Source organism: Drosophila tropicalis, unplaced genomic scaffold, assembly GCF_018151085.1.
Source record: "Drosophila tropicalis isolate 14030-0801.00 unplaced genomic scaffold, ASM1815108v1 contig_158, whole genome shotgun sequence".
NCBI lineage: Eukaryota > Metazoa > Arthropoda > Insecta > Diptera > Drosophilidae > Drosophila > Drosophila tropicalis.
Window position 1 is genome coordinate 3841075 of NW_027172602.1, and position 14334 is coordinate 3855408.

Genomic DNA, 14334 nt, shown 5'->3' on the forward strand with positions numbered 1-14334 from the left:
TTGTTTAATGCGAAACCAATTTGGTTTTTGCTTATTTCATTTGGGTCACCAGCTCCCTTGAGCACAAGTGTTTTTATTTCCTATTTTAACTGTTTTTTGTTTTCTATTGAAACATAAATAAAGAATATAGTTGTTAGCCAGGATAAAAACAGTTAAGGAAAACAAAGTTAATTTACATAATAATGAGAAAATCATTTCAAAAATATATTTGATTAAAGTCGTGAATATAAGTACTAGTATCTTGAATTAGCGCCTATTGGTTTTTATTCCTATATTTTAGTTATAACTTATAACTAATCAAAAGAATCAAAAAAAAAAAGATTAAGTTTTTGGGGGTTTGCATTTTAAATTTAACCGTCCTCACGAACCTTCTCACATTCGAAAGCCAATTAACAGAATGTTTTCGTGCAGTGAATGCAGTTTCAAAAGTCCACGTCGCTCAAATGTGCAGCGGCACCATCAGAGATGACATGGCGAAAAGAAAAGTGAAGAACCCATCTACCAGTGTAACTGCTGCAGCTACACCACAAATCTGCCATACAACCTTAGGAGGCACAAAATTCAGGAGAACCATGGGCCGGCATTGAAGTAGCAGAAAATAGTACGTCAGGAATTGGGACATCAGGCAGTGGAGGATCAGACAATAGGGGCAGTGGAGGATCAGACAATAGGGGCAGTGGAGGATCAGACAATAGGGGCAGTGGAAGTGGAGGATCAGACAGAGTTAACTTCCAGTGACCCAGTGACGCCAGCAAAACAAAATTCCAATTATGAATTTGTGGGCTTTGAGGATAAGGAGGCCCTGACCCTGTCACTCGAAAATGAAATGAAAAACCTTTAATTTTCAACTTAAAGTATTCAACACCAGGCTGGCCAAACAGACAAATGGCCAATTAAACGATGATGATGATGTCTTATTGTTTACGTAAGTATTCTAAATCTCCATAGATCACTGAATTGTTCTGTTTCTAAAATCATTATAATTATTTATTATATTCAGGTTACACCAAGTTGTGGATGACCGGGGAGGATTCCACAGGATTAAAAACTGGGATACGGTGGCAGCAATTTTGGGCTCAACGCCACAAACTGTAAAAGATCTTTATCAAAGTAGACTAGAAATGACGGAAAAAAAGTCGAAAAAGCGAACTAAGGGCTCTAGATATTCCATTCTGGTGGGATGACGGAGACCCAGTATCATTTACTAACAGACATAAAATTCTAAACCCTAATATGGTGTCTAATAGAACTATAGTAAATGTCCTGCGAAAAATATTTAACGACTATTATCTACCAAGCCAAGTCACGGATGCCCCTTTGTTTGCAATATAATTGTCAAGGATATTTTATGAATCACCCTTTGTATATTGAATTTTGTAGTGTCAAAAAATAAGTAATAAAGACTTACAACTTTTCAGTCATATTTCTGCATTGCCATTGGCATGGCCATTGTTGAGGCTTTCATAAAGTTTAGGTGGCGGCTCACCTGGCCATTGGCTGCTGGTGGTCCGCCTGATTTGTGAAAGAAAAATGGAACCGCTCCAGCAGATCCTGGCGGTTGCATTATTTGAGGCCCAACATAGAGGGCAATAGCAATTCCCCATCTTCTCGCAGTTTCCAGAAGAAAGTCACCTTTCATCGACTGGAGATAAAGCAACTTTAAATGAAATTTAAAAAAAGTGCACAAATTCAAATTTGATTTTCGATAGGTTTTGCTCCGAAATGTCGATTTTCGATAGGCTTGCTAAGATAATGTCGATTAACCGATACTCGATTTATTTGTATCGATATATTTATAGTGCACTTCTGGCCACAGCATTTGGCAGTGAGTTTTGTTTATATTATTTTTAAGATTTTTAATAGACTATTTTGCCATTTAAACTATGTGAACTGCGTGTTATTGGATTGGGGCAGATATTATACACTAATTGGATTTGTGCTGGCCAATTGCCATTCCAATGAGCCCGAGTAAGAAGGGAACTTTGAAAGTGAAAGGGAAACACAATGAATATTGAGAGATTGAAGAGGAAGCGCAATTGAACTGGCACGGTTTCGCTATTAAATTCAAATAATCTTACAATCTGACATTTGCAGAGATCATCATGGCGCCACCATTACCAGGAATTGATCAACTACAGCAGCCTCCTCCTCCGCCGCTGCCAACAGGGCAAAGCGCTTTGCCACCCTCGGGGGCTTTTCCTGGTACACAAATCTTTGCCATCACCTCCAACAAACGGAAATATTCATTTTGTATTTTCTTTCTTGTTCCGTTTTTAGGCTCTCTTACACCAGGCTGGAATGATCCGCCACCACTTGCAACGGACAGCTCAAACAATCGTAGGCCACGTTTGGATTTGCGTAAGCGTGTCGCCTATCCCATGGATGGCAGTAATGCCATTAGTGTCGGCAATGCACCACCCTTGGATATGGCAGCAGGCTTAGCCAACCCACTGCGGCCTGTAGCAATGGTTCCACCACAACGCCAGGCTCCATTTGAGGACTATGGCAGTGGCAGTACCAGCAGCAGCACCAACAACAATAACTCCAGCACAGACGCGTCTCGTTTACCCCCCGTGGCGACAGGCAGTGGGGTTCCCATGGCTATGGTGCCACCGAGGCAGAAGTGACCCACTATAGCCGTCTAGCCATAGCCTTAACCCTAGCCAAGTAGAGAATATAACGAAATAAGTGGACGACATTTTCGTCGAGTGTAAGCGGAAGAAAAGAGTGGAAAAGACAATTTGACCATTAATGTAAAAAAAAAAAACTAAATCATTAAAGCCAAGAAATGCCCAAACAAAAAAAAATAACTCTCGTTTCATATTTGTGTCTATTCCCCATAGCTACAACAACATTCGACAAATACGTGATGAAAAGTCTCCCTTACTATGTATATGTTTGTATGTATTTACTTGGAGTGGTCACTTAGGTTTTGATCAGAGATCATATTTGGCGGTTACACTTGTTCACTAGTATATTGCTTAAACCGTTCAAATGGCCATATTGCTGAAGAAGTATTTGATGATTGTAAATTTTAGTTGATGCCAAAATAGTCTGTAATAAAATTGAAAACAAAAATAAATGCAATAATTATAGTTTCTAAAAAAAAATAGACATACACACTTACCCAGTATTCCAATGATCAACTATTGAGGACATTTCAACAATTTGGTCTATCACAAATTAATCACCATTATTGGATTAACTAATATCACTAAAAAAAAATTAAATTAACGGAGTTAACATTATGCGACTGCCTCGATCCATGACAAAAAATGAAATGGCGGGCAATACCTCCCTTTCTCTCTCACGCACTTGAAATCAATGAGCGCGGCTTAAGTATGCGTGAAATGGCGGGCAATACGTCCCTTTCTCTCACGGCTTAAGTCTGCATGAAATGGCGGGAAATGCCTCCCTTTCTCTCTCACGCACTTGATATCAATGAGCGAGGCTTAAGTATGCGTGAGAGAAAGAGAGAGAGAGAGAGAGCGTTAACTGCAAGCCCCACTCAAAAAGTTTACTCTCACTAGCATCATTGCTGTGTGAAGAGTCGAGAGTATAAGTAATATATTTTTCTTTTTCACTCGCACTCATATCTATCCATGATCTCTCTCTCCCTCTTTTTATATGCTCTAAGAAATCAGGTGAAACAATTTTTGCACTAATCGAAACAAATACAATCTTTTAACATTAAATAAAAAAACAATTTATAACAATTGAATCTTAATTTTATAATTTATAATGCTGCTTCTTTATTTTAGTTTTTTGTTGTGTTTTCTTTACTCTCAGCAGTCGGTGTATGTATGTATGTATGTATGTACATATGTATATGCAGCACTTTTTTAGCCTAGCTATACTTAAAATTACAAAAAAATTAAATGTAAATACTAGCTATATACTAATATATATATACATATATATGTTTCTATGTATATACATATATATGCATGTATGTATGTACATATATCTCAGTGTATAATTGAATAGAAAATGATTAGTTACAAATTTGAAATGTGTGAAATGGGGTTATCCAGATGCTAGTTACATTTTTAGTATAAACTATTAAGACTTAATCTAATATAAGGCAAATTAAACTAGTCAAAATCAATTCGAGTCGATCAATAAATAAGTAAAACTACTTATGTATATATAATTACATTAATTATGAGATAAAATGGATGAGTTTTAGGAAGAGGAAGAGGAGGAGGAGTGATTTGCTTATTAACTAATTTAACCCCTTGATGTGGGTGGGGGCCAAACTAAATGACTAAAAAATATATATGTACATATGTATATCTGCATATACATATATAAAAGTTAAATAATAATAATAGAATATAATATATCTATAGTTAAATAATGCGTGGGAACTTGATCTCTTTGTTGTTAGGTCTACGGAGCAGCAGCAGCAGCAGCAGCAAATGTTGCTGGTGTTGGTTACACCTCAATACTGTTGAGACTGCCGGAGGAGATGTTATCCGTGTGGCTGCCCAGACGTGTTCGTTTAATTAGAGCTCGCGATGGCATCGGTGAGCGCTGGACACGTGGACTGCCGGGCACAATTGGTATGCCAACAACACCTCCGCCTCCTCCGCCACCACCTCCTCCTCCGCCACTGTGATGATGGTGATGCAAATGTTGGTGATGGGGTGGCAAATTGTTGTTGTTGTTGTTATGATGATGATGATTACTGATACTGAGATTGAGATTGGAGTGGCTGCTATTATGCTGCTGCTGTCCACCAGCCGATGCCCGCCTCTGCCTTCTCAGGGATGGTATGCGGGTGGGCGTGCTGGGCAGACCATTCTCATCCATATGGCCATACGACTGCTGACTACGCACACTTCGCTCCATCATGGGTGAGGCAGTGCAGCTGGAACTGGGTGGCGGCGTCTGTTGATAGTAAGCGGCGTGCGGAGGCACAGGCGGCGCTTGCTGCTGTTGATGATGAGAATGATGATGATGCTGGTGATGATAGTCGAGTCGCTTATGGAGCAGTGTGGGCGTGCCGGGTGGATGATAGGGCTGAGCATGATGCAAGCCAGGCTGATGCAGGGCAGCTGCCACAGCATTACTCTAGAGAGGTGAAAAAGAGAAACGGAGTGAGCAGAGATTGTCAAGATTATGATTATATTCTCTCTATTTTTTTTTCTTCTTTTAGATGAACGATAGCTGATGGACAAAACGATCTTAACTTTGGTTGGTTTGGTATTTACGTTTACTTGCTTGCCCGTTGCCTGGCCAGGAGATTGATGATTGTTGGGTTTCTTGGGCAGCGGCGGCAGCGGCTTATTTGGCGTATCTCCATCCACATCTTCATGAACATGATTATCATCACAGGCTTCTAATGTCTCGCACGAGGAGGAAGCTATTACCAGGCTTCCAGTATCAGTGGCATCCACATCGTTCTCCGAATTCGTATTGGAGTTGGGTTTCGATTTCGAATTGGAATTACTGATGCACTGGCTCTGGCCATTATTATTGGGCGGCGGCATAAAACGCAGCTCCATCACATTGCGATTCTAAAACATTTTCATTCCATATGAAAATCCACCCACAGACCACAAAGCATTATCATAACCAGAAAATGGCAGACAGAGACAGACAAAGTGTGCGAGAGAGGGGAAAGAAAGAGGGAGCAACAGCAGCAAAAACACCTTAAGCTCCTACAACAAGGAAAGGAACTGATTCCAGGTCGACTCTTATGTTACCTTTTCATTTGTTTTTTGTTTTATAAACATTTATCTTTTGTTATTAGGAAGAAGAAGAAACAAGAATCGACTCGAAAATTGAATAGATGATATTAAAAATTACTTTCACTCTGGGCATAAGAAAGATAAAAGCAAAAAGAATCGATTCAACTACGGAAATGAAAGGGAAAGAGAGTAGGGAGATAGAGAGTGGAAGAGGACAAGGGTATCCCCGTATAAAGATCGAATAATTTTTGTTCAATTTTGACCAACCAACCAGCGAAAAGTTGTTTTGTTTCAAACAGATGAGGAAAAAGCATGGAGATATTTCGGATATATGTATATCAAAAAAACTATTAACTTACCTTATCGCCACTAGCTGGATCTTGAGATGCTGCCAATGGATTGGGTGTGATGTTCATGCGGGGAATGACACCATTCAGTCGACGAACATCGCCGGATTTATGATGATGCGGTGCCACACCTAAAACGGCGGAAGTAACAAAATCCGCTTGTATATGATCCAATTGCGGTTTGTTCTCATCTATAAAATGAAAAGGCAATGACAATTTAGATTGTAGGATCATTTCTTTATAGATTTCATCTACTCACCTTCGGGCTGGGCAATTTTCCGACGACGCAAACAAAGACAGGCCATAACAGTGGCTATAAGAAGGAGTAAACCACCACCAGCGGCTCCAGCTATGACAGGATAAATTGAATTGCTGTCTGGTTTAATCACCGGAGCAGTGGGCGTGGCCCCCGATGGTGTACCATGGTTGGACTGACTCTCTAGGAAAAACAAAGTTGCGAAAACTAATAAGAATTATATAACAGAAAAACAATTATTCCACTTACTCTTGGTGCTGGCCTGGCGTATCACACTAAACTCGGAGGCGGAATAGGCATTGAAGGATTGCAACTTGAACTCATATGCGGTGCCCGGCTCTAGCATGTCAATCTTGAATCTCCGGGCATGACCGCCATCCACAGTCGCCTTAAGATATTCGCCAGCGGAGGCAGCCTGCCGATAGTAGGCGTAATAGCCATCAATTAGCTGAGATTGGGCTGGCAATGCAGCCAGAGACCAATGCAAGACCACTGCGGATTCTGTATATGGTTCTACATCTCGTAAATCGGGGACAGGCAAATCAGATTTGGCAGCTCCATGCTGGAGGAAGAACTTCACCGAGGTGTTGCCCTCCTTGTTGTCGTTGTTCGAATAGACGGCCACAATGCGGAATCGATAATAGCGATCCGGATGCAGGCCTGTAACAGATGACGTGAAATTCTTGGCGCCACCGCCATCAGAGTGATCGTGACGATCACGGGAGCGCTGTCGTCCATAGGGTATATAATCATTTGTTGTCTGCCAATTTTCGCGCGCAATTTTTCTCGAGCTATCGCCAAGCATGCGATATTGTACTTTGAAGAACTGAATGGCCAATCCATCATTTTTCGGTACGTTCCAGCGCAGCATGACGGAATCGTCGGAGAGCCGTGTCACATTGGGCCTAGATGGTGGCACCATGTTGGCTGAAGCGAACAGAGCGGAGAGAAAAAGAGTTGTCATGAGTTTGAATTTAAATTATTTTGGCGCCAATTTCTCAATGGCGCCCTCTACTTTTTCTATGTGTGGCGCTGCATTCGATATCGATAACATGTTATCGAAATATCTGGTCACACCGCGCACCAGCTCCTCACTCACTCAAAGTATCGAAAACAGCTTCATTCGCTATTGAGCCAAAAATTTTCGCTCGCTTCTTGCTACGCTACGAAATCTCAAGATAAAACAGAAGAGAAATATAAACAAAAGTCAAACTAAAAATGCTACGATCGGGATCAAAAAGTTATTTAATGGGCTTCAGTAGCTAATCTTCCCAATCAATTAAATTATTAAATGTTCAGCTAGTGCCTGTAGCTGCTAGAAGAGAAGAAGAGAATAATCGTCAAACCACACAGTGCAATAATAAAAAGATAGAGAGAGAGAGAACTTCACTCGCGCCCCATCTCGCTTGCACTCGCACTCTATAGCGCGCCATTCGCGACTCGACGACGAAGACAGCGACTCTCTCTCTGAGTGGTGTGTGTATAATAGCAAACGAGTGCAATTCGGTCTACCCAGACTCAGAGGCTCAGGCTTGGGACTCTGAGGAGGCAGAGGAGGAGTCGTCACCATGTCCGCTGTGGGTGAATCGGTTGCTGGCGGCGGATCATCAGTTGACGGCAACAATACCAATTCAGCTACCACTGTGGTTGTCGGCAATGGTGGTTCTAGTGGTGGCGGCAATGCTGGCAGTGCCGGTGGTGGTGGTACAGCCTCGGCCAATTCCAACTCCAACTCCAATAAGGCCCAATTACCATTGACGCCCCGCTTTACGGCCGAGGAGAAGGAGGTACTCTACACGCTCTTCCATCAGCATGAGGAAGTCATCGATATTAAGCATCGCAAGAAGCAACGCAACAAGTACTCGGTGCGAGAGACATGGGATAAAATAGTGAGAGATTTTAATTCCCATCCTCATGTTAGCGCCATGCGAAATATTAAACAAATTCAAAAATTTTGGCTTAATTCAAGGTAAGTTTGAGAGGCCAAGCGAGCGGGAAGATGCAAGCGCAACCAATTTATCGTCTCTCTCTTTCATAGGCTACGCAAGCAATATCCATTTCGAGATGGCACCTCACAGCACACATCATCCGGCATGGTTAAAGTCAATTCCTCATCCGCCCAACAGCAGCAGCAACAGCATCATCAACATGATGGTGTGAAAGTGGAACCGGAATATCAAATCAGTCCCGATCCGTCGGAGCATAATCAACAGGCAGACACATTCGAAGATATTGAAATGGATGGCAATGATGTTAGCGAAATGGATGATGATCCCTTGGAGGCGGCCCAGCAGCAGCAGCAACAACAACAGCAACAGGTCCAAGAGCAGCAGCAGCAACAACAACAGTCGGTTGTGGCAGCTGCTGAGATGCAGAAGTTGCAAGTCTCTGCTGCTGCTGTGGCCGCTGCCAATGCCAATGCCATGCTAACTACACATCCTCTGAATGTGGATCAAATAAGTGCTGATAAATTATCGCTAACCGATTTGCTGCATTTCAAGACGGCCCGACCGCGTGAGGATAGCATCATATTGCAAATAAAACATCCCAGCGAGGCGACAGGTAAGACGACAAATCTTTACTTATTCTCTCTCTCACCTTCCACTAATCTAATCACTGTCTCTCTCACTCTCTCTCTCTCTCTTTCCCTTGTGCAGCCACCCAAATTCACACAATACCCACTCAGGCCCAACAGCATACCATGGCCACCATTACCGCTGGCGGCTACAATCAACAAATAATCAGTGAAATTAAGCCCCAACAGATCACACTGGCCCAGTATCAGGCACAACAGCAGCAGCAGGCTCAGGTGCAGGCTCAACAATTGGCCCAACAGCAACTGGCTGCCGCACAGCAACAACAGCAGCAGCAACAATTGGCTGTGGCAGCGGCTGCTGCTCATCACCAACAGCAGCAGCAGCAACAACAACAGGCAGCGGCCGCTGCTGTTGTCGTGCAACAGCAACAACATCAACAACAACAGCAGCAGCAACAACAGCAACAGCAGCAGCAACAACAATTGGCCGCAGCAGGTGTGGCAGCTGCTGCCGCCGTTAAAATGCAATTGACCGGAGCCACGCCCACCTTCACATTTAGCGCCCTGCCCACAGTGACAGCAGCCCCCGTGGCAGCTGGAACAACAGTAGTCGGTGGCCCTCAACCCAATCAAACGGCAACTGTCACGAATGTTAGCGTGACACCAGCAGGAACGGCCGGAGCCGCAGGCGGAGTAACTGCTGGCATTCCGGGACTAGTGGCAACTGCGGCCGATAATTATGAGGAGCGTGTAAATTTCTTCAAAGTGAAAGAAGCAGAACTGCGTTGCAAGGAGCAGCAATTGGCCACCGAAACGAAGAAGTTTGAACTCAACAAGGTGCAGGATGAGCTTAAATATATGAAGGAAGTGCATCGTTTGCGTGTCGAGGAGCTTAAAATGAAAATACGCATCCTGCAGAAAGAGGAGGAGCATTTGCATAAGAATTCCAATTCATGAGATCAACTGGAGGACATCAGCGATGTCGACAATGACGACGATGACGATGACATTGGTGGTGTAGTCGTAGGGGAGGAGGCTGAAGTTGAGTACATGGACATGTTGCTCTAAATTTAAATTTATACATATACAGTGAAACCTCGATATAACGAATCTGAGGGGGATCGCAAAATTATTCGTTATATCTATTGATTCGCTATAGGTACTGAAATGTAAGACCTTAGTCCTTTCAAGGGACTTAACAAAAAATTCGTTATATTGGGTTTTTCGTTATAACGAAGTTCGTTATATCGAGGTTTCACTGTATATAAATGCATATGTATATGCATATACACATACATATGTATGTATGTATGTACATATATATATATATATCTGATTTAATTGAATTGGATCTTAAATTTGAAATTGTAATTTGTTTAAGTCTTTTATTTTTTGTAATGTTTATCCTGTAACTGTTTCTGTTTTTAATTAGTTTTTTGGGCGGGCAGCAATCTGGGCGGCAATCTGTGGGTGTTGCCAGATTTTAGATGATTAAGTCAGTCTATTTTATTCTCTCTATCTATATATTTCCTATCCCCATCCCCCACTTCCCTCGAAATCTAAATTGAATGCGTTTCTCTATTGGGAAATTGCAATTCAAAGTATGTATGTAAGATATTTGAAAATATATATATATATATATATATATATTTGGGCGTAACACGCCTCAAAAAACTGAACTTACCGACTCTCATGTATTTTCTTTTGCCTTTGTTATTACGGGATGATGATAAGCCGGAGGAGGAGCCACCATTGGACATGAAAGAGGAACCACTGCCAGTGCTGGCTTCATTGTGTAACGGGCGCATGGGTAAATTGCCACCAAGTGGTTGAAAGTCATCGCCACTTATCTCAAGAGGATTAACGCCCAACATGTTGCCCTCGCTTATCTGCCAGAACGGTTGAGAAGGGGGGAGAGAGCAAAGAAGATGTATTTAAGATTAGCGAATTTCTTCAATTAACTCACCTCGCCAAGAATATTACGTGCAAAACATTGCACAATACCAGCATGACGCTTCTGGACATGATGTATCATCAGATTGTGATCCTGAACGAGTGTTTCATTGTCGCTGCTAGCATCCTCGCCATTGATAAGCCAATAGATCTCGGGTTGTGGATTACCCGTGGCATTGCACTCCAGCAGCAACATATCGCCCTCATTGGTTAGCGTTGAGGCCGGACCGCGGATAATCCGTGGTCGCTCCAAAACAATCAGCTGAATAATTCGCACCAGAACCGGGGCAATGCCGTTGTCCAGGCGACAAACATACGTTCCCTGATCTATGGGCCGGACATCGGTGATCTGTAGGCCGTATGGTAGCACTTTGGTGCGATTATGGAATATTTGCGTTACATTCGGACTACTCCACACGGCCACGGGCCGGGGGAGCCCACTCCGGGGCATTCGAGGACAACAGTTTCGCCGGGACGAGCCGACAATTCGGTTACTGTTGGCTGTTGGACCAGAAAATAGGGCGGCGTTCGATCCGTGTAGTCCACCCGCAAATCAATCACCTGGGGCAGACGCACCTCCACTCCGGTGATGGCATTGGTTGCCGCACACGAGTAGTTCCCTGCATCCTTGGCACTCACCGAGGTAAGAATCAATGCGCCGCCAGCTGCCGCTCCGCCGCCACCCAACATTTGTTCCGATTGCGGCACTTTTTCACCATTTCGATAGAAGCTCCAAATCGCCGGAGGATTAGAAGTGACTGTTCCGCAGCGTATAAGCACACAGTTTCGGGGTGCAACGCTCCAAATCAAGGCATGCCGGCTAAATCCCCCATTATTGGTATTATCAATCGATATAGAGACGAGAGTGAGGCGTGCCGGCGTCGAGGCTAATGCTCCGGGGCCATACCAGGCAACACATTGATATTCGCCCAGTGTCTGGGCCGATACATAAATCCGTAACTTCCATGTATGCTCATCACTGCTGCTGGTAACATTGTAGCCAGCAGCCGGAGGCAGATCGCTAAACGGCAGGCTGTTATTCCTCCGGAAACGCCATTGCAGGCGATCTGGTTTTAAATTCAATTCGCACTCAAAGACCACTTCGTCGCCCTTGGGAGCCACTGCCGATTCGGGGGCACGCTCGATGAAGGCACCCAGTGTGGCAGTGCTGTTGCTATTGCCATTGCTGGCGGCGGCAGCGGCGTACACAAGGGAACCAATAGGTGTTGCCAGCATCAGCACCAGTGCCATTAATTGGTTCATAGTGGCTGCTGAAAATTGGTAGAAGAAAATAAGTTAGGTTAGGTTGAACTAATATTAAATAGGAGATTAGGTTTCAAAAGTTTTCCCAAGTCGAGGGAGAACTTCAATCGTCCCCGTTAAAAGTGCTCCCAGATATTACGAAATTTTAACGACTACATTTTCATCGTGAAAATCTTGTACCGTTAAAAACTATCGCCATTCTATCGGGAATAAAGCCGTAAAAAGTACTTTAAAGTTCTCATTTAAGGTTTGCACACAATGCATTTTAAATCGGTAGCAATGATGCCAAATTCTGCATTCCCCTTCTGACCGAATCCCTCCCCTGCATGTTGAATGTGCAACACATTTTTGCAACTTAGTACCATTCATTGCCTGGGCTGTGCTTTTCGTCGTTTGGCCTAAGGAATGCGCATTAATTTTCAACACACGCAACCAAGCAACAACGACAGCAACGCGAGCAAAGTCAACTAACTGGAGGATCTTTTTGTACCTGGCGCGGTTTGGCTTTTAGAAGAAGAAAACCTGCGTCAATTTCGCGCTTTACTTTTGTTGTCAGATGTTTTAAATCAGCGTCTGTCGGTCGAGCTGGTTTTTGGTCGGGTTGTGGAGTGGGGAGGGTGATCTCCCTTCCTCCCTCCCTCTCTTTCTCTCTCTCTATGTGTGTGTGTAGGCAGTCCGGTTTGGGTTTACGTTTGCTCCTTGCGTTAACAAGTGGCCACCAGTTGCCAGTCGCCAGGCTGGGTGCCAGCCAGAAAGCCAGCCAACATCCAGCGGCAGCTGCACGCGCCTTTCTACCAATAATGACTATCAAATGGGGGCCGGCACAACGCGATTTATGTGCGTCAAGAGTTTTTTTTTTCTGGACAGAACTGAAGACGTCCCCATACACAGACACAGACACACACACACACACACATACAAAGAGAGCGAGAGACTTTAAGGTGGCTGCAGCAGGTTGCCCATTGGGATAGATGATGATGATGATGAGGTAAGAAGGGGTTGATGCTAAAATATCTGACAACTGGGCGGCCGTTTCTTGGAATTCCGTGCGCGGTTGTTCCTCTTCTTCTTTTTCATCTTTGTCGTCGTCGTCGTCGTCGTTGTTGTCTTGTTCTTTTGCCTTGTGCTTGGGCATCGTTTAAATTTCAAATCGAGCCAAACTGTCGCAGGGCAGACGCAAGTCTCGTCGTCACCGTTCCGCCCCCCGCCCACGGCCCCTACTGCCGCACCGTTCACCTCTTTATTCACTGTTCCTTGAGGCATTTTTGTTGCTTCTTTTTTTTCCCTCCTTTACTTTTCTTCCTTTTTGCCTGGTCAGCTCTCATAATAATGACACACCATTAACAATCGGTTCCAGTTTTAGGGTCCAAGAATGATGATGATGACTCTGGCCTGGCCTGGCCTGGCATTGCATGGCATGGCATGGCCTGTTGGCTGCTCCTGGTCCATAGCTCCAGTTTAAATGGCACATTGCAAGCGACTGCTTCCGTTGCCACGCCTCCTTGTCCAGTGCAATAATAATAATCCCAACAACAACAATATCAGCAGCAATAAAAAAATGCACGAAATGCCAAGCCAGGAAATAAGACAAAGAGAGAGAGAGAGAGAGAGATAGAGAAGGGAGCTAGATGTAAGGTGGCCAGGATTACAGTCAGTCCCAGAAACATTTCTCACAAAAACTTGGCATTTCATGAAATATTTTCGTTTTTCTTCAAGTTTTCGCCAAAGTGTAAGCAAAATAATCTCATAAATTCCATTTTCTATCAATTGATTGATTGACTTTATTGAAAATTCCAAAGATAAAGTTCATAGACAAAGATATAGCAAGATAATCTTAATAATTGCTTTATTCTTCAAGGAATAGTATCCTTTTCCTACATAGACAAGAAGATTTGGGGAAATTCTTTCTCTTTGATGAATATTAGTCATTTCAAATTCCAAAGTCATTTCATATTAGTCATATGGAGGAAACAAGTCTAATGTTGCTCACATATGTATGTACATATTTTGTGGTGCTTTTTGCAACATGTTGCTAAAAGGTGAAAAACGATAAACATGTTGTTGTTGCACATGCAACTAATTCTCCAGTGCTGCTAAATATGGCAATGATCTTGAGAGACCTGCTCGTTTTTGGGTTGCGGCAGAGCACAAACAATTGAGAAGAAGAATAATGAGAGACGGGAGTGGGCAGAGAGAGGGAGTTTGTATTCAAACTGGAATTGTAAGACTTAATTTCATTAGACACACACACAAACACACATTAATCAACATGAAATGTCAAAT

The 14334-nt window shown here is 43.3% G+C and overlaps 3 protein-coding genes across 3 annotated transcripts in view; 2 read left to right on the plus strand and 1 right to left on the minus strand.

Annotated features, from left to right (window-relative positions):
• The first annotated feature begins 1825 nt into the window (after window positions 1–1825).
• Window positions 1826–2807, plus strand: LOC137586834 (uncharacterized). The gene is made up of 3 exons (XM_068303011.1): window positions 1826–1968; window positions 2095–2202; window positions 2278–2807. Exons 1-3 carry the CDS (start codon window positions 1959–1961, stop codon window positions 2625–2627), a joined length of 468 nt encoding a protein of 155 aa, XP_068159112.1. The 5' UTR covers window positions 1826–1958; the 3' UTR covers window positions 2628–2807.
• A 909-nt stretch (window positions 2808–3716) lies between these two features.
• The window catches only part of boi (brother of ihog), a 29345-nt gene continuing 18727 nt past the window's right edge, over window positions 3717–14334 (minus strand). The window contains 7 exon segments of the mRNA XM_068303474.1: window positions 3717–5076; window positions 6056–6234; window positions 6303–6482; window positions 6549–7226; window positions 10520–10724; window positions 10802–11223; window positions 11226–12059. Of these exon segments, the coding sequence (XP_068159575.1) occupies window positions 4438–5076; window positions 6056–6234; window positions 6303–6482; window positions 6549–7226; window positions 10520–10724; window positions 10802–11223; window positions 11226–12051 (3129 nt within the window). The 5' untranslated portion in view covers window positions 12052–12059 and the 3' untranslated portion in view covers window positions 3717–4437.
• On the plus strand, window positions 7413–10411 carry z (zeste). Its single transcript, XM_068303416.1, has 3 exons — window positions 7413–8268; window positions 8338–8861; window positions 8957–10411. Exons 1-3 carry the CDS (start codon window positions 7868–7870, stop codon window positions 9790–9792), a joined length of 1761 nt encoding a protein of 586 aa, XP_068159517.1. The 5' UTR covers window positions 7413–7867; the 3' UTR covers window positions 9793–10411.